The sequence below is a fragment of the Musa acuminata genome, chromosome BXJ2-10 (genome assembly GCF_036884655.1).
Source record: "Musa acuminata AAA Group cultivar baxijiao chromosome BXJ2-10, Cavendish_Baxijiao_AAA, whole genome shotgun sequence".
NCBI lineage: Eukaryota > Viridiplantae > Streptophyta > Magnoliopsida > Zingiberales > Musaceae > Musa > Musa acuminata.
The window spans coordinates 36,484,600-36,507,088 of NC_088347.1; the positions used below are offsets into that span (position 1 = coordinate 36,484,600).

The 22,489-nt window shown below is 40.1% G+C and overlaps 3 protein-coding genes across 5 annotated transcripts; 1 reads left to right on the forward strand and 2 right to left on the reverse strand.

Moving 5' to 3' along the window:
- Positions 1 to 2,347: 2,347 nt before the first annotated feature.
- On the forward strand, positions 2,348 to 7,088 carry LOC135625500 (F-box/LRR-repeat protein 3-like). 2 transcript variants are annotated; one of them, XM_065130382.1, is made up of 8 exons: positions 2,348 to 3,519; positions 3,970 to 4,098; positions 4,679 to 4,783; positions 4,877 to 5,270; positions 5,348 to 5,477; positions 5,608 to 5,899; positions 5,990 to 6,241; positions 6,750 to 7,088. In XM_065130382.1, the coding sequence occupies exons 1-8, from the start codon at positions 2,731 to 2,733 to the stop codon at positions 6,804 to 6,806; spliced, it is 2,148 nt and encodes a 715-aa protein (XP_064986454.1). In that variant the 5' UTR covers positions 2,348 to 2,730; the 3' UTR covers positions 6,807 to 7,088. The 2 variants fall into 2 exon arrangements, with proteins under 2 accessions (XP_064986454.1, XP_064986455.1); XM_065130383.1 differs by having other exon boundaries at positions 2,353 to 3,519; positions 3,973 to 4,098.
- Positions 7,089 to 10,078: 2,990 nt separating this feature from the next.
- On the reverse strand, positions 10,079 to 11,004 carry LOC135625505 (PRA1 family protein B2-like). Its single transcript, XM_065130391.1, has one exon. The coding sequence runs from the start codon at positions 10,969 to 10,971 to the stop codon at positions 10,318 to 10,320; it is 654 nt and encodes a 217-aa protein (XP_064986463.1). The 5' UTR covers positions 10,972 to 11,004; the 3' UTR covers positions 10,079 to 10,317.
- A 3,709-nt stretch (positions 11,005 to 14,713) lies between these two features.
- On the reverse strand, positions 14,714 to 18,711 carry LOC135625506 (protein G1-like7). 2 transcript variants are annotated; one of them, XR_010492068.1, is made up of 3 exons: positions 18,073 to 18,711; positions 15,739 to 15,905; positions 14,714 to 14,828 (listed from the first exon to the last, which is right to left on the reverse strand). XR_010492068.1 is itself a non-coding variant. In XM_065130393.1 (2 exons), exons 1-2 carry the CDS (start codon positions 18,605 to 18,607, stop codon positions 15,865 to 15,867), a joined length of 576 nt encoding a protein of 191 aa, XP_064986465.1. In that variant the 5' UTR covers positions 18,608 to 18,711; the 3' UTR covers positions 15,622 to 15,864. The 2 variants fall into 2 exon arrangements, 1 of the variants encoding a protein (XP_064986465.1); XM_065130393.1 differs by lacking the exon at positions 14,714 to 14,828 and having other exon boundaries at positions 15,622 to 15,905.
- Positions 18,712 to 22,489: the final 3,778 nt, after the last annotated feature.

Here is a 22,489-nt window from a genome sequence, read left to right on the forward strand (position 1 = left end):
TGTTTGTTTTCTACCAAATCCTTAGTCTGATATATTAGTCTGATATCACATTTTATGATCAGTCATTGTCAGAATATATTAATGAGTGAGAGAGAATATTTGATTTATATTCTCAATAATATATTTGATCTCACAACCTGATTCTTAGCAATCTCGCAGCTTTCTCTTTCCCTATATATATATTATTCTTAGCAATAATATATATATATATATATATTATTGGATCGGATTCGAACGGTGATAAGTCATGATCGATCCATCATTGGTAAGTCTAAGCTCCCAAAAGAAAAATACTTGGATAAGGATGATATGACAAACTTATGAGTTATTGATTTTTCTAATCCTGTCTAAATATTTTTATCAAATAAAATTTACATACAAAGCATATATGATCATCTTAGCCAATAAATCTAAAATGAGAATTGATATTCCGAACATCATTTAATGTTGGATTCGTGATATATGTTTAGGCTTAGGAAATAATTTATACTAGCAACAACGATAAAAAAAAAAAAAAAAATTGAAGAGACATCAAATAATTAAGTTAGTCAATTTAAATGACTTTTAGCTACAATTAATATGAATTTTTTTACATAAATATTAACATGAGGAATATATGTGAAAATTCTTATTAATTCTAAACGGTAAGAAGTTGGTTGCTAAGATATAAGGAAACCAATTACGGAATTATAATATTTAAGATATAAAAAATTATCAGATAAGACTTAAATATAGATTATTATTTACAAAAATAAGTGAAGGTTCTTATGGGTGTTAATGGCAGTCAAATATCAGATGCTGATGTATCCGAACAGCTGGTCCACACACGTTTCTCACTCGGGAATGCAGCTTTCAGCCCTCAGGTGCCACCTCCACCGTTCTTGTTCTCGCCGCTCACCACCTAATGGTCTCCCAGCGGCCGATTTCTTCTCATTGGAGGAACCCACCCACCCCACCCAGCGTCGGGCCCACGTAGGGCCCACTCATTGAGCGGCGACAAAGGTGTGGGCCCCGGGTTGGCGGGGCAAAAGGGACGAGGCAGCGCCTCCCCAGGATGCCGCCTGCCTGGCCTCGGCGATTTGGACGCTTCGGTACACCGGAGGAGGTCCTTCTTGAGTACGGTAAACCCCATTCGCCTCTCTCCGACCCCATCCCTTTCTTCTGCTCCACTTGCTTTCGTGCATATGCTCACCTCCCCCTACGTTAAGACAATCTCACCCGCCTCCCCACGTTCCAAGATTTCTTCTCTTTGGTGTTCCTTCTTCTCGAATAAAGATAAATAATAAAAATAATAATCGATGATCAGAATCTTGCTAGAAAAAATAGTCGACATGTTCATCTGATTCTTCGTTATGTGGAGTCGGGCTCTTCAATAAATTATTTTTAATTTTTATTATTTAATGAGAGTTAAAATTATAATTGAAATTGGACTAATCCATGAGCATGTCAAATAGTAAGGGTTAATTATAAATTATTCTATAGTTAACCTCGGTCTTTAGATTTAAAAAATTTATATTCGAATCCATATAGTTATAAAAGTAAAATATTTAGATATATTTACTCTAATATTATCGAATTTACCGATAGAAATATAAAGATAATAAATAAAAAAATAATCTTAATATTTTCAGTTAGTAATGACGAACAATGTCAGTTGTAATGAATGACAATGTTGCTAGGATACCACAAGTGGTTGTTGTTGTTGATGAGGAAACCAACAACGAGAGATGAGAGCCATTTTATATTTGTATCAACGTCAACGTAATTATTGAGCGAAGTCGCTCGACATCTATATTGGTACCAATACAAATACCAAGAGACGTTTTTACCGCTCGATAATTACGTTGACGTTGATGCATATGCAACGAAGATTTCATCTTTTCTTGTCACTTTTATCATTCACAATAGTCACCCACGGCTCTTAACGACCTCGTCGTCCACTATCACCAAGGTCGTCCATTATCATCGATTGAAACATTAAATTTTTTATTATTATTATTCTTATCATAAATAGAACTTAATATTTTATTTTATAATTATAAAAATTTTAATATACATTTTTTAAATCGATAATCGGACTACTAAAAGTTTTAATAAGTACATAGATAATTTATAATTAACCCAATTAATAAGCCATGCAACAGGATGGGAAAAAACAAAAAAATGGAGGTAAGCATACCGGGGAGAGTGACCAAGGTGGGATTCGGCGAATAAAATATAGATCGTAGGGACCGTCCCGAACTTGTCCTTTTATGGGCAATTATTATATTCCCCACCGCGCGTTGCTCGCGTTCGTACGCGTCCGCATTGTCCTTCCCCACATCCCCCTCTCCCACATCCCAATGCTTACCGCACCCCCTTTCTCCCCTTTTTACCCCTCCCACTCGTCCTTCCGGTACGGATTTATATCACCGTTATTTCATTTATACCCTCAGGGCTCCGCTGATTGCTGACAGATGTCACCGTCATTCCTCGGGGTATTTTAGTCAGTTTAGGCTAATATATCGCTCTTCACGGTTCTTGGATTCGAGCACTCACAGAGCCTTTTGGGTAATTTCATCCTGCCATCCTCTTCTTCTTCTTGAACGCCCACCGTTTTCTGTTAGAACTTGCCCCTCTCTCTCTCTCTCTCTCGCGCGCTCGCTCGCTCACCTTCTGCTCCTCATCTCCGTCGCGGACCCTTAGGAGATAGAACCCTATCTTTTGTATCCGCTCGTGTCTTCGTTTGGCATGGCGAAGAGCCGCGATCTTTGCCGTAGGATCGACCGCTCCGATGGCTTCGCGACCCTGACCCTCGATCTCTTCTCCGGGTCCCCAAACCCTAACCCTTGCTCGTATTCCAGATCCGCGAAGCGGGTCCGCGTCAGCTGCGTCTCCCCTGCCGCCGCCGCTGCGGAGGAGAACCGGAGCAACCCGTTCGATTCGCTCTCCGAGGAGGTCCTCTTCTTGATCCTGGATCGCCTGGAATCGGACCCACTCGACAAGAAGTCGTTCTCGCTCGTCTGCAGGTCGTTCTACGCCGCCGAGTCACGCCACCGGCGGGCGCTCACGCCGCTCCGGTCCGGCCTCCTCCCGGCGGCCCTCGCCCGCTACCCCTCGGTCTCGCGGCTGGACCTCTCCCTCTGCCCCAGCGTCACCGATGCCGCCCTCGCCTCCGTTGGCGGCGCCCTCCGATCGTCGCTGCGCTCGATCGACCTCTCGAGGTCGAGGGGGTTCTCGTACGCCGGGATCGAGAGCGTCGCCGTGAACTGCGCGGCTCTGGTGGAGATCAACCTCTCCAACGCCACGGATCTGAACGATGCGGCCGCGGCCGCGATCGGGCGGGCCAGGAATCTGGAGAAGCTGTGGTTGGCGAGGTGTAAGATGGTGACGGATATGGGGATCGGGTGCATCGCGGTCGGCTGCCAGAAGCTGAGGTTGCTCTGCTTGAAATGGTGCTTGGGGATTTCGGATTTGGGGGTCGGTTTGGTGGCTGTAAAATGCAAGCAGCTACGGAGTTTGGATCTCTCCTTCGTGCCGGTACTCTTTGAACATTTCTCCTAATTTAGCACCATTTTTCTTCATTTTCCGATGCATAAAGTTCAAGAGATTTGCTAATCTGATGGTCTTTCTTTGCTGATCTGTGTGTAACTGATCCAATTGGTCTCACTAGGAAGGAATAGTGTAGATATATTCCTCGAAAATGTTTTTATCTCTATGTATCTATTTCAAACCTCAAGAAGAAAAAAAATAAAAAAAAAGAAAGGAAAAAAAAGGAAAAAGGCAGCCGCTCTGAAATTTAGAGTAATGATCCGATCTATTTAGTTTTGGCCACTTGTAGACATAGTTCTACCGGGCTTATTGTCAGTCGTATTGGAGAATACTTGTTCTCCTCCAATCACTCTTGCTTTATATGTTCCTATGTGCACTTTTAGAAGAAAACCTAATTCTGATGAATATTTTGTTTGATATTTACCTTTTTGTGCATAGCAGATAACAGAAAAGTGCCTTCCTGCTGTCCTACAATTACCACATCTTGAAGATTTGGCTTTAGTAGGATGCCTGAGTATAGATGATGAAGGTCTCATGTCTGTCAAGCAAGAGTCCAAGTCACTTCAGGTATGCATATCTGTTTTTGTTCTGGATGCCTATACCTAGTGCTGGTGTTGTCAGGAATTGTACAACCAAAAATTTTGTTGCTATAATTGATGTTTAGTGATACAAGATATTCGATGCTTATATTGTTTTCAAGGAATTGGAAAATTGGTCAAATTGACTGGCAGAACATCTTTTGTATCTTATGTTATCAGGGAAAAAGTGTGTAACATACAGGATTGTGTGCTTTTGGATGTTTGCCATGGCCATAACCACTGTTTCTTCATTGTTATTATGGCAACTACTCCCAAGTTGTAGGATGACTACATGAGCATTTTTTTGTGGATGCCTTTTGCCCTATGTGGATCGTATTTTGTGGTTTTGGTGTAGGATTCATTATATACTACCTTAAAAATCATCAACATGTGCAAAATCGAATCTTTCTGCTCAACTGCTCCCATGTTCTAGGATGACTTCATGAGCAATTTTGTTTGTTGTGGATGCCTTTTACCTTATGTGGATCATATTACCTTAAAAACCATCTACATGTGCAAAACTGAATCTTGCTGGTCACTATGTATTGATCCAAATCTGTTTGATATAGGTTCTGGATATGTCAAACTGTCAACATGTCAATCATGCTGGATTTTCTTCCTTATTGAGTAAGACTCCTGGATTACGCGAAATAAGTCTAGCATACTACTGCAAGGTAAAGACTGTTGCTCATGTACTAAATTGTCATCTGAATAAATATTTTGGCTCTCTCTTCCAACTTGTGCTTACAATTTTTTTATTAGTGCAGGTAACACATTCACTTGCTAGCAGCTTACAGAAGCTCTACAATTTGCAGTCTATCAAATTAGATGGTTGTGAGGTCACTACTTCTGGACTGAAAACTATGGCAAATTCTTGCAGATCACTGGGGGAACTTAGTCTGAGCAAGTGTTCAGGAGTGACAGATGAAGGACTTTCTTTTTTCGTGACGAAACACAAGGGACTGGTTAAATTAGATGTCACATGCTGTCGCAATATAACCGATCTCTCGCTGGCCAGCATTACTAGTTCGTGCACCTCTCTTACCAATCTTAGCATGGAATCTTGCATCCTGGTCTCTAGGGAGGGTTTCCGATTGATTGGCCAGCATTGTCATCTCTTGGAGGAACTAGACCTTACTGATAATGACTTGGACGATGAAGGTTTTCCAAGATTGTCTCAACTATGTGAATTTATTAGTTTTTGCTATTCCAGTTGCTCATTATGTTCTTACATGCAGGCCTTAGAGCCATCTCAGGATGTCACAATCTCTCTGTCTTAAAAATTGGCATATGCTTGAAGATCAGCGATGAAGGTCTTATTCATGTTGCAAAAGGTTGTCCAAACCTCCAAGAGCTTGATCTGTACAGGTAAATTAATTTTGGGTAGAACAAACTGCTAGGTCTTCATACTTTGATTGGAGATTGACATAATGTTGTTAGGTTTTGTGTGCATGCTCTTGATTAGATTAGATTTAACGAATATGAGTTATGCCTTCAGGTCTGTAGGAATAACGGACATCGGTGTTATGGCAATAGCTCGTGGTTGCCCTCTGTTGCAGATAATCAATCTATCATACTGCACAGAAGTAACTGATTATTCGTTAAGATCATTGTCAAAATGCTCGAATTTGAATACACTGGAGATTCGTGGTTGCCAAGTCTCATCTTCAGGACTTGCTGTCGTTGCTGTGGGATGTCGAAAACTCACAAAGCTTGACATCAAGAAATGCTATTTCGTAGATGATGCTGGAATGCTTCTACTTGCTCGCTTCTCCCAGAATTTGCGTCAGGTACTTCGATTTCTGTGTTCTCTATCTTGTGGCTCTTGATAGTTTGATCATTGTGCCTAATCCTGTGATATTATTGTGCCAAATTTTCAGATAAATTTGTCATATTGTTCAGTAACAGATGTGGGGCTTCTGGCACTTGCTAGTGTCAGCTGCCTACAAAACATGACAATTTTACATTCGGGGGGGCTTACATCAAATGGCTTGGCCGCTGTTTTGGTGGCATGTGGCGGTCTAACAAAAGTGAAACTCCACTCATCATTTAAACCATTGATTCCAAAGCCTATTCTTGAACACGTCGAAGCCAGGGGGTGTTTGTTCCAGTGGAGGGACAAACCTTTCCAGGTATGCTCTCTCTCTCTCTCTCTCTCTCTCTCTTTCTCTCTCTCATTGGCCCATGGTACTTCCAAATGTTTGATTATGTTAATCAATTTCTTCATTTATATTTGTAGTCACATCCATGAATTCTAGATATGAGTGTTAATGTATACAATTGAAATAATGATAGTAGCAAGATGACTTGAGTTGTCTCTTGATATACAGTCAGTTATAATATCCAGGATCGACAAATTGTTGTTCATATTATGGTTGTTATTTGTTTAAATTCACATAATGAAGACACGAGTTCAACAATTTTTCATCAGGGTTAGTTCCCTGAATTTTTACCAAGGATGAATGGCTTATAAATTCTTGTCATTTTATATATTTTTAACTTAGAGAAGCATTGGGTCACTTTGTAACGGATAAGATTATACCTTTCCGGTATACCCTTGAGTTGACAAAAACAAGCAATTTATCATTTTATGGTTGTTTCTGTTTCATTTAATTGACTGATAAGGATTTCTCTTGCCAGGTTGAACTTGAGCCAAGTGAAGTTTGGAAGCAGCAATCACAAGAAATGCATGTGTAGAAAAAAAAAAATTTCTCTGATCTCAGGACCGTCTTTGACCAAAAAACACTGAGTATTTCCGAGTCAGAAGATGATTCAACTAAAGCTGGGAAGTGCAAGTCACAACCACAAATGTAGAGGAAACAGAAGCTTTGAACCAGTAATGATGTACACTACCTCTGTGCGAGGAAGAGTGAAAAAATATATTTTTTTTTTTTCAAAATGGTAGCGAAACTAGACTCCCTGCAACCGATGCTATACACTTCTAAATATCAAAATTCTTCCAGGAACATTGAAAAACAAGAGCATCACTTTTTTTCTTAAAGGAGTACAAACAACTTAAGAATCCGTAAAGTTGGTGTCAATTTTGATACACTGAGAAACTGCTAGTTGCCAAACACGATAAAAGCATTTAGAGTGTATTATTTCCGGCTAACTCGTGTAATAAAATTTGTGGAAAAAACAAACATTAAAAAGTTGCTAACTCTTCAAATGTAAGCGGCACATTCGTTTGTGACAGTGGTGGCCTTTACGCAGGCATGTAACAGATAAAGAATATACAGTTGATATTTCTAAGTCAATTCAACTCTGCACATGCACATCAGGTGCTGTGGAAGGGAAACTTGCTTGCAAGTGTTTACCCAGGATTAATAGGTCACACATACCACCAGCACAGAAGCTCATTATGCGATAACATATGGGAGCACTGGAAACTAATCAAACAGCTCATTCATAAGAAACAATGAGCCAACAAGACATCTACAGCTTTATAGTTAAGGACATATATATATATATATATATATATTTCCTCGAGTTATTTTAACATAACAATGTTGATTGGAGATAGGATAAGTAGCCTCGTACGCTCAACATCAGACAATAAAATGTAGCCTTTTTCATTCTTCAATTTTGATGCATTACTTGGAATCCTGACTGACATCGTGCCAAAGGATCATCACCCTAAAATTATTCAATCATAAGAAACAAAGAGAGCAACGATACATCTGCAGCATTACAGTTAAGGACACCTGTTGAAGTCCCATCTCAAGTTGTTTTTAACATAACAACGTTAAAAGGGATTACCACTAATAACAGTCATCACTTTGATTTGAGTCACTGTAACTTAGCATCCACATGTCGCAAAGATGATTAATAGTCATTGAGACCATCCCATGATCTTTACTACCGTGCTTAACACTTCAAATTCCAAACAACAAAATTTTCAAACATCAAATTTCCAAGATCCCTCAATTTCTGAACACAAATATTTTTGTTTTGCTTACTGTTTAGTTATTAAGAAAGAATGTGGTTTAATGTCAGATGGTCAAGTCATATGAGGTTCCACCAACAACTCTAGATCGATCAACAAAGTGTCTTGGAGTTTTTCCCCCTTTCATCTGATACATGTCAATTTGTGTTTTGGTGACATAAAAAGCTTATATTCACTTGATTTTACAACCACCACTGCAACATTTCTATTATATGAATAATCCAATTTACTTTTTCCCCAAAGAAATAGAAACCTGGTTCAACAATTCAACTAAAAGATTCACTTTTCTGGTCCAGTTCAAACACCATTCAAAATCATCCAACTTCCTTACCTAAGAAAAAGATGGAAAGCAACACCACATCTTCCAAATTTGTTAGCAACCAAATAATGTGTCAAATGAAAAATAAATTACAAACTATATAATATCTCCCATGCTCAAGGGCTTGACATCCTCGTCAAGACCCAAAAACTCAAAATCAAACTCTAGCATGGTGTATATGAAACATAGTTGGCTCCACGTGATGACGTGTCCACTAATCCCATGTTCACAATTAGTCCTTTCCTACTCGAGTTTCTTGATGCTCCGATACTAATTGTAGTAACCTGGCCTGATATGATAACTCACTTGTCAAGTTCGTTGAGCATGAATCCCATGTTAATAATAGTTTACCTATCAATCTAAGTTTTAACCCACTTTCTATATGAGACTAAATTGGGATGTTACAAAATAAGTTCTAGATCTAACTTCGGGCTAATTATAAATTACCCGTTATAATTAGTCATCTTTAGCATCCCAGCCTCTAGACCTAGAAAAGTTACATTCCATCCCTATAGTTATGAAAGTAAAATATTTAACCCAATTTCTTCTCATGTCGTCTACTTTACCGACGAAAGATACGGCACATGCTGTCACATGCAAGAATGGCGCAAAAAAGAGGGATACAAAAAGTTATTTCGCTAATAAAAAAGACTGAAATCAATAGATGCTTTAATAAAAGGTCGAAGAGCAAGGTCTTCGTTTCGGCTCCACCATCACTACCCCTATCTTCCACGACCATCCATACTCCCTCCGCCTTGAAGATGAGGAGGAGGACTAGTCAAGTGACAAATCCAACTACCTCACCGTGGCCACTGCTAATAGCAAAGCTTTGACCCTCGATCTCACCCCTCTTTATCGTGCCCACCACATCTACGTAATCCTTTGCCTCGAGGAGTGCTTCTGGCGATACTACTTTAAGAATCGCAAACTGCAACTCACCTCTCACTTCCAGGTCTCCTCCTTGACTCCCTTCCTCGAGTCGCACCAGATCTTCTTCGCGCAAATCGTCGGCTTCTTCATCACCGAGGATTGCATCCGTCGCACGGGTGACGACCTCATCACACGGCCCGATGTTGATGCTCTCTGGGAAATCGCCATATAACCAAGATGGTGTCAGTGCTCGAGGACCAGTTCGCCCTCATCAAGGAATATGTTAGCCTCCTCAATGTCACACTCTACCGCTACTATGACTCGATCGATCCCCTACTTGACGTCCTCTCCGAGCATCGCGATATATACCGTGACCTTCTCCTCTCCGACTAACAAGAGGTAGTGATAGTGGAGCCAATGCTCTTCGACCTTTTATTAAAGCATCTATTGATTTTGACATTTTTATTAGCAAAATTACTTTTTTATCCCCTTTTTTTTATATCATTCCTGCACATGACAGCACGTGCCATATCTTCTGTCAGTAAAGCTGACAACATGAGGAGAAATGAGGTTAAATGTTTTACTTTCATAACCTTTTTAAGTCTAGGAATCAGGATGTTAAAGATGACTAACCGTATGGGTAATCTGTAATTAGCCCATCTAACTTCATATTCATACTCAGATCGGAAATTTATATGAATCACATTCAGATCTGTGAAAAACAGACCTGCCAATTAGCAGATCCATGCAGCAATCATCAATACTGCTGATACATCTAGCACTAATTCATCGAAAGCATAAAACATAACAATGAGATCCAGATCTAATGGCGACTTCAAGATCCAAAAGCAGCAGTTCATTCAGAGGCATGTAGAATGGTAATGAATCTACAGATATAAGTTATCCATCAAAAGAATCGAATGAATAATATATTGTAAGCGAGCAAAATTCCAAAATTTAGGATATAGTCTGACCTCTTTCGCTCTGTAATGCGAGAGGATGAAACAAACCCAAACATGAGGGAGAAGATCTAACTAGCACCGATCAAGCCAAAATCCATCAGATCCCACGCATCAGATGCGGCCAGGGGTGGCCGCGGCGGCGGCGGAGGAGGCAGCTCCGCCGAGGAAGGACAAGAGCCCGGTGGCGACGCCGGGTTCCTGCTCGTCGAGGAACAGATCCTCCGGGACGCGGAAGGCCCCATGGGCGGCGACGATGGCTGTCCCAGCCACCGTGGCGGAGATGATGATGGATCCAACCGAGGTGAGGAAGACGATGAGGAAAGAGAGGAGGACGAGGCCACCGAGGGTCTCGCGATCGGAGAAGGCACGGCCGAAGAGAACGAGGGGCGGGTCGGAGGGGCGGAAAAGGTAGAGGTGGCACCAGGCGGCGAGGAGGGCGAGCAGGACCAGGAGGGAGAAGGGGTTGGTGACGAGGGAGACGGCGAGGACGGCGGCGACGACGGCCGCGTAGTTGACGCGAAAGTACGCGAGGTTTTTGCGGAGGCGGGAGGAGGCCTCGGCGAGGGTGTCAGGGCGGGAGAAGGCGGAGCGGTCGGCGAGTTCGGACCATGGGCGGCGCTCGGCGAGGGAGCGGCGGACGGAGTCAGAGATGCGGGAGAGGAAAAGTCGGAAGGCGGGGGTGGAGACGGGGCCTGTGGAGGCACCGGCGACGGAGGGGGGATTGGAGATGGGGAGGGGAGCCGGGGAGGGGGCGGAGGACATCATCGGAGAAAGGAAGACTCTAGAAGCAGAGAGACACTCCTTTTCCTGCCCTCACGGGATTCGGGTGGGGAGGGGTTTTATATGCCATTTCGACGGGTCCCGCGTGCTTCCTAGAGGACGAACGGTTGGGAGTAGAAAATGGACTCGGCAACGAACCATCTTGCATGGTCAACGGACTCGAAGGAAAATATTTAAATAAAGCATAAATTGGGTTGGGTATAAGGCTCAATACGACTAATGGGTTAAACGACACGATGGTCGCTTTATCATTTGTAAATTATCGAACATAAGGTTCGAATAGCAAATGAACAATCTTATCGTCAAATTAAAATCGATTTATTAAAGTCATAAATATTTTTTGAATTAAAAGTAATATCGTGATAGAGAAAATATGATCGATATCACCGTTCAATAAGGGGCTATGGTCAGTGTTATTACTGTTGATGTCGTTGATCGGAGAGTCGACATGGCTCGATTCGGTCCCGAAGGCACAAGTTCGTCCAAAGGGGTCCACGGGATGGGTCATGTGAGGAGATCGGAATAGGAAGCGGATTCGATTGGCACAATCTCGAGGTACTGTTTTTTCGCCAGAAACATGTTCTAGAGCTGTCCTGAAGTGCCTCTAAGCTTTGCCAAGATGCTCGCATAAGCGATCAACGTCGGAGGGATGTTTCTAACCCAACCTCTCCGATGATTAAGTTAGTATAGAAGTGAAAAATAATCCAACTGCCTCCTTTGAATATTGAAGGCTGACTTTTATACTTGAGTTGTCGTTGATGTGAGACCAATGATAGGTTGGAGTGCCTCTTACGTTATCTCGGGGTTCATTAATGTTGACGATCGACGGATGCACCTCTTTGTGGGTGGCATCATGGAAGGATGACAATAGGGGTACTGTTTGTTGGGATCGAGGCCTGTTTGGGACAAGCAGGAATAGCCTCGTACACTAGGCGTCCGGAAAATGAGAGAAGAGAAACTAGGCCACATTGTTTAGACTTAATGTCTTTTGCTGCTATGCGTGTGGGCCTTCCCAAAACTATGGTTTGACGAGATGTGTCAAGTTACTCATGATGGATGATTTAAGGAAAGAGAAAAAAGGGGACGAATCTCACTGTCATAGATTAATGCATTCTACGATGATATCATGCTACCCTCAAGGAGATCGAGTTGGGTAGGAGCCAACGAATTGTACTCCTACCGATGATCGTAAGGAAGGGCACGTGCTCTTTCGATCAGGTCATTGCCTAGATGATAGTCTTAACTACGTGAATTGACATTGTCACGCTAGCATTATTACTTTCCCTATCAAATGATTATGATTATTTCCTAAGAAATAATCATACTCTTTCTAGTCAAGATTTGATCAATCTAAAATGGAGCCACTCCATCTAAATTCTGAACCCTGCATAATTGGGAAAAATAAACAGTCAATGTCTTAAACCAGTGCATTTGAGCAGCCATAAAATTAATCTTTGCACAACCTATAATAGTGTCATAGGCCAACTCTACTTCACTGGCTTATTTAATCATCAAAATAAGCTAAAAACTAATAGAAAGTAATAACATTATATGCAAGATTACTAATTTCACAAAAGTGTTATCTTATAAAGGGATCAGATTTTTTTTTCCCTTTTTTGCGTTGCATATGTTACTGAAACAATTTTAAAAATTAGAATTATAAAATAAAAGTAGGATTTTTTTTTTTGCATCGAGAAAAGAGTAGTGGAAGGGACATTCAAAGAGAGAGACACGCAAGAAGTGATAGTGAGAGTGGAGTAAAGAAGGAAGAGAGGGGATACCCTCAAACCTCATGTTGCTGGAGAGGTTAAGCAACGATATCTTCGTTTAGCTAATTACATATTATCCCCTTATAGTTAATAATTATATCTCGATCTTTATATTTTAAAAGTTATATCAGTATCCCTATAGTTACGAACGTTAAACATCTAAATCTATTTATCTTAACATAATTAATTTTATCAATAGAAATAAGAAAAAAAAAAAGATAAATAAATAATTTTAACATTTTTGTTGATGGTAATGAATACAACGTCATTGAGGACCACAGATAGTTATTATGGATGAGAATAACGATAACAAGAGGTGAGGGAGGATCTACGTTTATGTCGACCCGACGTAGATGCTAAGCGATCCTTTCATCGCTCTGCAACTACGTCAGCGTTGATATAGATGCAGAGCAGTGTCATCCTCCGTCACCAGTAACGTCATCCGTTATCACTAATTAAAACGTTAAGATTATCTTTTTATATTTTATTGATAAAACTGATGCGACACAATCTATAAGAGGATAATATATAATTAGCATCTTTGATTCTGCTGCTCTCTCCTCGTCTCTTTTCTCCCACCTCTAAATCAAATATGTTTTAATCTCCGTTGCTTTCTCCGTCGCTCGTCTGCGAGTTTTTATAATTAACCATCATCTTCCACAGTTAGAATTGAGATGGCCCATTCAAAATGGATGGTAAGAGCATATCTATATCACTTTCCGTGATTAAAGCCGTTACAGCATTCGAGATAGGTTCTTCCAAGAAAAGAAGCATCGATTACTAAGATTGAGGTGAATGTGGAGGTGATAATCCACAAAAATAAACAACCAAAATAGAACGAATACAAGAACATAGGAGCACCAAACAAGAGAGAGACCCTTTTATAGCATTGGGATTCTAAAAGTTGAGTTGATCGAACTGCAACGAATTTATTGATTGGATGTCCTTCGAGAATCCACTTGTGAGCTTCCCCACATCAATTAAGTCTTCACTAAAGAAGGGTGATTCCTGAGAGACACAAATGGCAAGGAAAAGATCTAAGTTAGACAACACAAACCATGATGGATAGTGACAGCACTTACCCCAGCTTTCCGCAGTGCACCGACACACACAGACAGAGGCAGCAGCATTCATAGGAAGGCCTGCTTGAGACTGCGACATGAAGCGCGCCGCTGATGACCTTCTGCCCCATCTGCTATCAACAGGTAACTACGCAGGTGTATGCACACAATACGTAGGCCATGGCGGTGGCGGTGGGACTGGGAAAGTTTGCTTCCCATGGCGACCGATTCCAGGAGGAGGCCCCTCGGGCAAAGCTGTCGAATCCGGGTCGCAGATTACTCTGTCGGGGACTGAGTCGACACCGAGTCAAAGGGCGTGGAATCGGGCCCCGGGGCTCCCGTGACCTCGTCGACGGGACGCACCGCCATGCTCCTCAGGTATTTGGATCAGAACCCACATGGGCAGATCATGTCAGTGCTTGGAGATGAGCATGAACTGTTCGATGACTCGCCTGTTATCGTCTTCCCCCATGAAACCTGTGTTGGTGTGAGTAGTTTCTGAAAGTGCATTATAGATTCTAATCATATTATGATTCCTTTACTTAACAGTTTATCGGAAGAAGCGAGTCTCAAGCCAAGCTATCTCGAGGAGCTCAATTCAAGATACCTAGGCCAATATCACATCGAAAAGAAAGATCTAGGTCGAGATTCCAAATCGAGGTCTAAGAAGGAAGCTTGACTAGGCGGATTAGCAACTCGCAGGCGACAAGATTCGGAAAGGATGACCAGGCCAGATGAACTTGGAGCCCTCGAATTGACGACCAAATTTATACTTACACATCTGGTGTTTGCTTCCCTCAAGGAAGCTTAACGAAGTAATGCTGCATGCAGCTTTTCCAGATAACCATTTAGATTAACCTGCCTGCTGCTGGTATTTCAATAGGTTCTTGTAGTGGTGGTGAAGTGCAACATGAAGATAGCAAACCCTTGGTCTCCGATCTTCAATTCCACTTTGAAATTTCTAGTAAAGCTTTCACAAGAAGATGCTCCAACTTGAAGAGTAGTTCAAAGTCTGCATTAAGAAAATTAAACTCATCTTGATCTCATCAAGGACTGCGACAGCCATATCAACTATAAGTAGGTTGCTCATTGTGATCCGGATAATTTGTATTTAAGTTACAGTACCTCATCTAAAGTCCAAGTAGATAATTAATAGGCCATTAACTCTGCTTCTTTATATAAAGACATGCCCAAAAAAACATTTTTTGAAGTAGTGAGAGAATTGGAGGAGGAAAAACAACATGTTGTTACTTTAGACTTCTGTTACTCTCTCAGCTAGGGATGAAGTTTATGTTATTACTGCATTTTATTAGCCTGCACAGTTCATTTGAGAAACCATATCATCTTAGAAAAGCTTTCAAGTGAATTAAAAGAACACAAGTAGTAAAACAACATGTTGCATGATAAGCACAGACAACAATTCTATTAAGGGTTTGGAGAGATGGAAGTAAAACTAGAGTAGGAAGAAGAGAACCAATCTGTGGGACCAGGGATTAGTTCCCTGATATCAACAACACTGTGGGTAACTTCACATGCACCAAAGAACTGCTTGTAGGCTATCACTCTTTTCATTCCAAGACTTACAGAAGAATCTTGATAGAAGAAACGGTTCTCTCACTGTAGTCCATGTTTAGCCTTCAATGTTTGAATGCAGATCCTTTGATGTCAATCATACTATTCAAGTAAGGCATAGAGCTGAGATCCACTTAATCCACATTTAGCTTAAATTTTAAGTCATGAATCCTATGCATTTCATGGGAATATGATTTAAACATCAATGGCAATGATTGATATTGCTTTCTGAGAAAAAGAAAAAGAACATTGCTCTTGAGTTACTTGGAAAATTCAAGTCATATTGATGCATACAAGGTTTTGGACTCTTTTATGTTTAGCTGTATTCATGGAATATAATCATTTCTTACCTTGAGATTACTATGCTGCCTTTCCATGTTGCAATTCATCAATTATTTTCAACTTCTGCAGCAAGTTCTCCAAGCTCTGCGCATTTCCAAGGGAGGAGCATCAACTGAATCCTCTTCATTTTATAGCTAGTGAGGTCCAATTCCCCCATTACTTGATCCTCCAGGCTCTTCATCAACCAAAGACAGCATGTATTACTAGAGAATGTTTCATTCTGATCAGAACCTCTAAAGAACTGATGCCAGAGGAATTTAGAACCATGCGAAGCTTCAATTAGCTTCTCCACAGGAGTTGAGCCACAGCACCAACACTTGTCTGTTATCTATTGCAGATGCTGAAAGATGCATAAAACAAAGATTCGTGCTCGTGGTTGATGCGACTGTGAGTTCTAGAAAAGGTGGCATCAGCCAACGAGTGAGATGATAAAGTCGTTTAATTAATAGGACAAGTTGATGATGGTGAAGAAAAGAAGTGTTAGATCTCCCTAGATCTAACCTTTTGATAGCCATCAACATCACCGGCAATTATAAGCAAAGAACACTATCCATTGTCTGGGATAAACTTCCAGCTGCCTCTCCAACCAATTCTATATCTGTAGTCCAATACTACATCATGTCTGGTATAAGATCTCAATGGATATCATAAATACGAGGAAATAAACTTATAGTAGAAATGTCAGAATATGAGATCGCAGCCATGTATATCACTGGCTTAATCATAGCTCATGCCACACAATGGTTGAAGATATCGTCAAGTGTCACTCTAAACCCTAATGAAACTGCTTCAGCAACAAAAATAAATTAAGGAATGTTCATAAAACAGCACCGCAAGAGATTAGAACACCAAACTAGATAGTATGAAGTTAGATCATATTCATTAGCTTATTCTTGATGGTGCAAAGTGTGAGTAATGGGGTCGCAATTGTTTATAGGATATATTCCTTTGAAGCCTGCGGTATAAGTCTGGACAAGACTAGACGTGCGGTGGTGTTGCTCTCTTACTCCACTACGACATCATTGAAGAATAAGAATACAAAATCTCATCAGAGACAGTCTCATACCCCACAAAGATAGGAGATCGAGCTTTTACCCATTCAAAAGGAAAACAAAGGAGGAAAGAAGCTTTATCCCGAGAAGAGCAAAGAAGAGAGCATACTGTTCTTAAAGGTTTGTCCATGGGAAAGGAGAGAGAGAGAGAGAGGAGGTTACTGTTGTTCTTGTGACACGGTCTGCTCCACGGACGACCCATCACATGAACATGTGACATCAAGCAATGAGGGGTTGGAGATGATGGCAGGCAGTCGACATAGATAGAAGTCGAACAAGAAGGCAATGATCATAGATATTACTAAAAAAGGATTCAGTGACTTGTCACGAAGAACTAGGCATGACGAAAGTGGTAATGCTCACAAACGTTACTGCAAAGAGGGTCTTTGAGAGAGAGAGAGAGAGAGAGAGAGAGAGAGAGAGAGAGAGAGAGGAGGAGGAGATCAGGTGCAGAATAGAGAGAAGGAAGGAGGAATACTGCAGCCTGCTTTTATCGCTGCCAAACTGGGGAGAGTGAGCGAGTGAGCAAGGTTGAGTCAGAGAAGGTGGAGGCCGCACGTGTGGCGAGACCTGGCTTGAACCAGTAGGGGACCATCGATTTCTCTCGTCATCAACCCTAATCTGATGCAGAGAGCACAGTCGATCGATCCAGGAAGATGACTGGTGTTGCCTTGCGTCAGTGTGGAACGTGGATGATGAAGGCTACACTGGGTGGAAGAAGATGGTGCAGCAAGATGAGACGGAGTGCGAAGAAGACAGGGATTATGATAGAAGAGGTGGGAATGGGAAAGAAGGCAACATACTGTAGTTATTGCACCTCTCTGATAGCAGATGGATTGAGATATCTCGTCTCTCTCTCTCTACTTTCCATTCTCAAGCAGATCAAACACAGCAAAGAAGGCAAGAGAGGAGTTCCACACGACACATCTCTTTGATCCTAGTCTCTTGGAACAAATGAACGATGATTACCAAAGGGTTCAATACAAGAGGAAGACACAGCGATCTGCGATCAATTAATGTCGGCAGTAGTCGGATTCAGTTCCAAGAAGCTCGAGAGAGACACAGAGAGTTGCCGTCTCTTCCCTCTTTCTTCACTAGGTATGTAGAGAATCGCCAATGACAGCATCATGCACGAGCCAAGAACAATAGAAGAGAGATGGAGGTTGAGGGAGAGAGAGAGAGAGAGAGCGACTCAGGAACTAGAGGAGCCCCTAAGCAGAGCGCCAGATCCGTCACCGGCCCCTGAACCAGAACTTCCGCCACTGAGAACAGTGGAGGTGGATGACTCACCTGCGGGGTGGGCTTGGCCGGCGGCGGCGGGGGCGCGCTTCCTCTTCTTCTTCTCGTATGGGATGCCGCGGGCCTTGGCCTGGCTCTCGCGGACGTCGCGGAGGTAGATGCGGACGGCGCGGGCCGCGAAGGGGTTGGTCTCGGGGGTGCCGCCGGACTCCTCGTAGGCGGCACGGAGGCGGCCGATGAGGGCGTCGAGGGAGCCCCAGGCCTGGCGCAGGGGGCAGGCGCAGGGCCCCGGCGGGCTAGGATGGCCGTAGAAGGCGCACCCGGGGGCGTGCATCTTCGTCTTCCCGAACTGGTCCAGGTAGCGCAGGAACTCGATCACGTGGGCCCCGCTGCAGCGCGCCAGCGCCAGCGGCGGCTTGTGGTTCCGCAGGTACTGCAGGAAGGTGTTCCAGTCCCGCCGCTTCTGCGACTCGTACCTGCTCGGCGCCGCCGCCGCCGCCCCCCTCTGCGGCCCGGCCTTCCCCGCGCCGCCACTGGACGGCCCTTCGCCCCCCGTGGACGTGTCTGCTGCCCCCGCCGAGTCCATGCACCAACTTCCACTGCTCCCCACTCCCTTTACGTTCTCTCTCTCTCTCTCTCTCTACTTCCGACTGAAGAGAATGGAGGAGGAGCGAAGCAAAGAGAGCCAGAGTGAGAGAGACAGAGAGAGAGAAAGAGAGATAGAAGATGCGATATGGGAAGGACAACAAAAAGGGAGATGGGTGTGTGAGAACACGTGGTGGCCCCCGGGGATTGGGATGTCACTTATGGCGCTCTCCACTGTAGGAAGAAGAACAGAGTCGAGGATGTGTATACATTTGGGTCTGACAACCTTGGTAAGGCAAAACAATGAGTCTCACAATATAATTGGCTGCATAAATTGGGTGATGCAATGTCTATCATGTCACAAACTTTCCACTTTGTGAGAAGTATATCTTGCTACCAATAAAATAATAATAATCTTTGAATAAATAAGGTAAAAAATTCAAAAAGAAAATTAAGTATATATTCCTTCAATATATTTTTTTAATTAAAATAGAAAATTAGTGTGACAATATTAATTTTTCATTATAATCATGATTACTAATGAAAGTGGCATTTGCAAAAGATTTAAATATTATGAAGATTACATTATTATTCTATATATATATATATATATATATATATTATTGTTAGGAAAAATATTCTATTTTTAAGTTTTTCTAGGATGGTACCATTTTTTAAATTATAAAACCTTCATCCCTTATCTCTAATGTTCCAAAAACATCTCTTAAAAAACCTGTCATTTTTTTATGCCCAAATTTAAATTTTTTTTTGTCAATTGTTTACAGTATTTTGTGAGTTGGTTTTTATCCACAAAACACTATACAGTGTTTTTAAAATATTATATGGTATATTTTTTAAAAAACTATATAGTGTTTTGTTTTAGAAATACTAAATAATATTTTTTATGTCACAGTATGTTTAAACAAAATCATTATATAGTGTTTTCTAAAATAAATTACACAGTGTTTTATGGATAAAAATAACCCACAAAACACTGTAATTATTAGATTAATATACTAATTCACTTCATATTCCCGTTTGGATTTCACTTTGGAGGAACCTTTTAGGTTGTTTTCATACATGCATCTCCCCAATTCTCTGTTCTTCTTTTGGTCAAGAAGGGATATGGTCTTCTGGCAACATCTTTTGATTTAGTCAAAGCTTGGATTAGATTGATTTGTTCCTTGGCTAACCATACACATCTTGGTAGATAGAAATAAATTGGTGGTGGAATTTTCCAACATAGTTTTTCCCTTCCTCACTTATATCTTCTTACTGAATTAAAGAAAATGAGAAGATTATATGTATCAAAGTTAAACGATTTAATTACAGTGACATATTTGAAAAACTGGTTATCATTTTATATATTTTATAGTTTTCATTTGCATTGAACATTTTATCATTTATTTCATTCACATAGGTTTCATTTGCTATTTCATACCTTGAGAAGGGCACATTGTATGAAGTGTAAATGACCAATAGAGAAAAAGACATCATAATATTTTACAAGATTGAATAATAATAATAATAATAATATGAAATTTGCCAAATTATGGGCCATCATATTGTCTCACAACATTCATTTAGCTGGACATGAAATTTCTGATGAAATTTTAAGCATAAATGGGGTATCATTTCAGTAGTTAAAATAATTGGTGATTGACAATATATATGGTATCAATTTTGATCACATGAATGTTGCATCCACCTGATCCAATTTCTAAAAGTTATTAGATCACAAGAACTAATATGTATTCCCCAAACTGAGTACCTCTATAGAATGATGAGAAATTTTTTTTATATCGAAATAAGAAATATTTTTTAAAAAAATATTATCTTTACATCTAATATTGATGTGATAGGTTTGATCGACTATATTATATGTGTGGAGTCCCAATCAACTGGAATTATTGATTAAATCATTAATAAACTTTTTTCAACCATTATTTCTTCTTCTTAAAAAATAAAGTCAATCTTTTGGAATATTATAATCATCCTAATTTTTATATTTTTAATCAAAAATATATATAATCTTTTTATAAAACCTTTTTAATGGCCAATAACATTGGATACGGATTTAAGAGAAGCACAAAACCATCGTCATCATCCATGAAGTGGCGAATAGTTTCCTCTTCTTCCTCCTCTCAAACTCCTCAAAAACCCCCATGAGAGATTCCAAGGCTCCCAATCCGAACTCTCCACCAAACCTTTTGTTATTATTTGATTCCTTTATCATGATCCCAAGTGACCCCATCAAGGACGATTCCTTCGATAACTTTGGACGTCATCCAACTCAGCCAATTTCTACAAGTAGGTCCCATGAACATTAATTGTATGAGTTGATTTGAAGCATTGGTGAACAAGCTTAAATTGATATTTCATGACTAGCAAGCCAATAGAGGGTTTAATATGATTTCGATAAATATTATTTTTATTTTAAAAAATAAATATAAAATATATTACTTACATGTGGATTCAAACTTATGACCTATCACACATGCAATAATACATTAACTAATTGGATGTCTAAAACAAATAAAAGATTGTAATTTTTAATTTAAGGTTTGATCATGCATGTTAAATCTTAAAAACTCAGATTTTTGGGATTTATCATTGATTTATCCCTTCTCATTAGTTGGTTTGCATGACATAATTTGAGTTTAATTTCAAGAGTCAACTTTTTTATATTCGATTATTTCCTTAATATATTAGGTTTTTTTTTTGGAAATGATTGATTATCCAATTAAGAATATTTATTAATGTAAATTTAGACTTGATGATTGTTTAGAGGCACCATTTGAGCTCTAGTTTTGATATTAATTTATATATATTAAACTATCGAAGGAAATGTCTTCTGAAGATTAGTAATTGACAAAGATTTGAAATGTTGTTTTATAAGGGAAAAAAAAAAGAGTATTCAAAACTATAAGTTAATTGTAGTATAAATTAATTTGTAAAATCATAATAAAACTTAAAACTAATAATAAAATCCTATAAAATATATATTATTTTATTTATGGTGATCAATCAAATTATTAGATTGGCAAATTAGATCACAAACAGAGATGAAATAAATGGTTACTAACTTTTTTACAAGAGTGCTTATATGATTCATAAACTATATTTGCAAAATCATTATAAGTCCTCCAAAATGTCATTTAAAATTTAATCATCATCAAGGATAGCAAAAAAAGGATAAATAAAAAAAACCTTCATTATACGGTATTTTTATTTGATATGTAAAATACATATTCAGTTATAACCCGATTTGTCTTCCTTCTATAAACCGATTCAATTATAGTATTTTTATGTTGTATTATAGTATTTTTTGGTATTATTAAAAATACTATAATATAGTGTAAGAACATTATAAATATATTATTTTTTACAAAATTATAGATTTTTTCGTATATTATAATATTTTTTAATATTATTGAAAACACTATAACACGATGTAAAAATATTATAATTGGACCGATTCACAAGAAAAATTATTTTAAGTGTAGACAAAGAAAGATCATAAATTTTAAAATGAGCACTTATTCGGAATAAAAATATAAAAGAGATATTTTTTTTTCTTTTTTGGATAATTCAAACGATTTTTTTCGACAATTCGCTCAAACAAAATTGTAGGATAAAATCGAGGCAAAGCATTCAAAACTTTGGACGGATGCTGTGGTGGCGCTCAAAATTGCACTGTGCTGCAGCGGCAGCAGCACGCAAGCCGAGACGAGCGAAGGAAATAGTCGAGTGGTACGATAGGAACACGAGACGCTATCGCCTCTTTAGAAGACACACCGTCGTGGTTGCAGGCACCGGTCACCTCCACCACGTACTTACTCGGACCCAGCGGAAGCTCAAGCCAACAGATCATGAGATCCAT

What these genes read in the sequence shown, in the direction of transcription:
- LOC135625506 (XM_065130393.1), bottom strand. Translation starts at nt 18,607, where the DNA reads ATGGACTCGGCGGGGGCAGCAGACACGTCCACGGGGGGCGAAGGGCCG. An exon ending in CGGCCAAGCCCACCCCGCAG is followed by an intron (nt 15,906 to 18,072) that starts GTGAGTCATCCA and finishes TGGTTGATGAAG; the next exon opens with AGCCTGGAGGATCAAGTAAT.
- LOC135625500 (XM_065130382.1), top strand. Translation starts at nt 2,731, where the DNA reads ATGGCGAAGAGCCGCGATCTTTGCCGTAGGATCGACCGCTCCGATGGC. An exon ending in TAATGACTTGGACGATGAAG is followed by an intron (nt 5,271 to 5,347) that starts GTTTTCCAAGAT and finishes TCTTACATGCAG; the next exon opens with GCCTTAGAGCCATCTCAGGA. An exon ending in TCTCCCAGAATTTGCGTCAG is followed by an intron (nt 5,900 to 5,989) that starts GTACTTCGATTT and finishes CCAAATTTTCAG; the next exon opens with ATAAATTTGTCATATTGTTC.
- LOC135625505 (XM_065130391.1), bottom strand. Translation starts at nt 10,971, where the DNA reads ATGATGTCCTCCGCCCCCTCCCCGGCTCCCCTCCCCATCTCCAATCCC.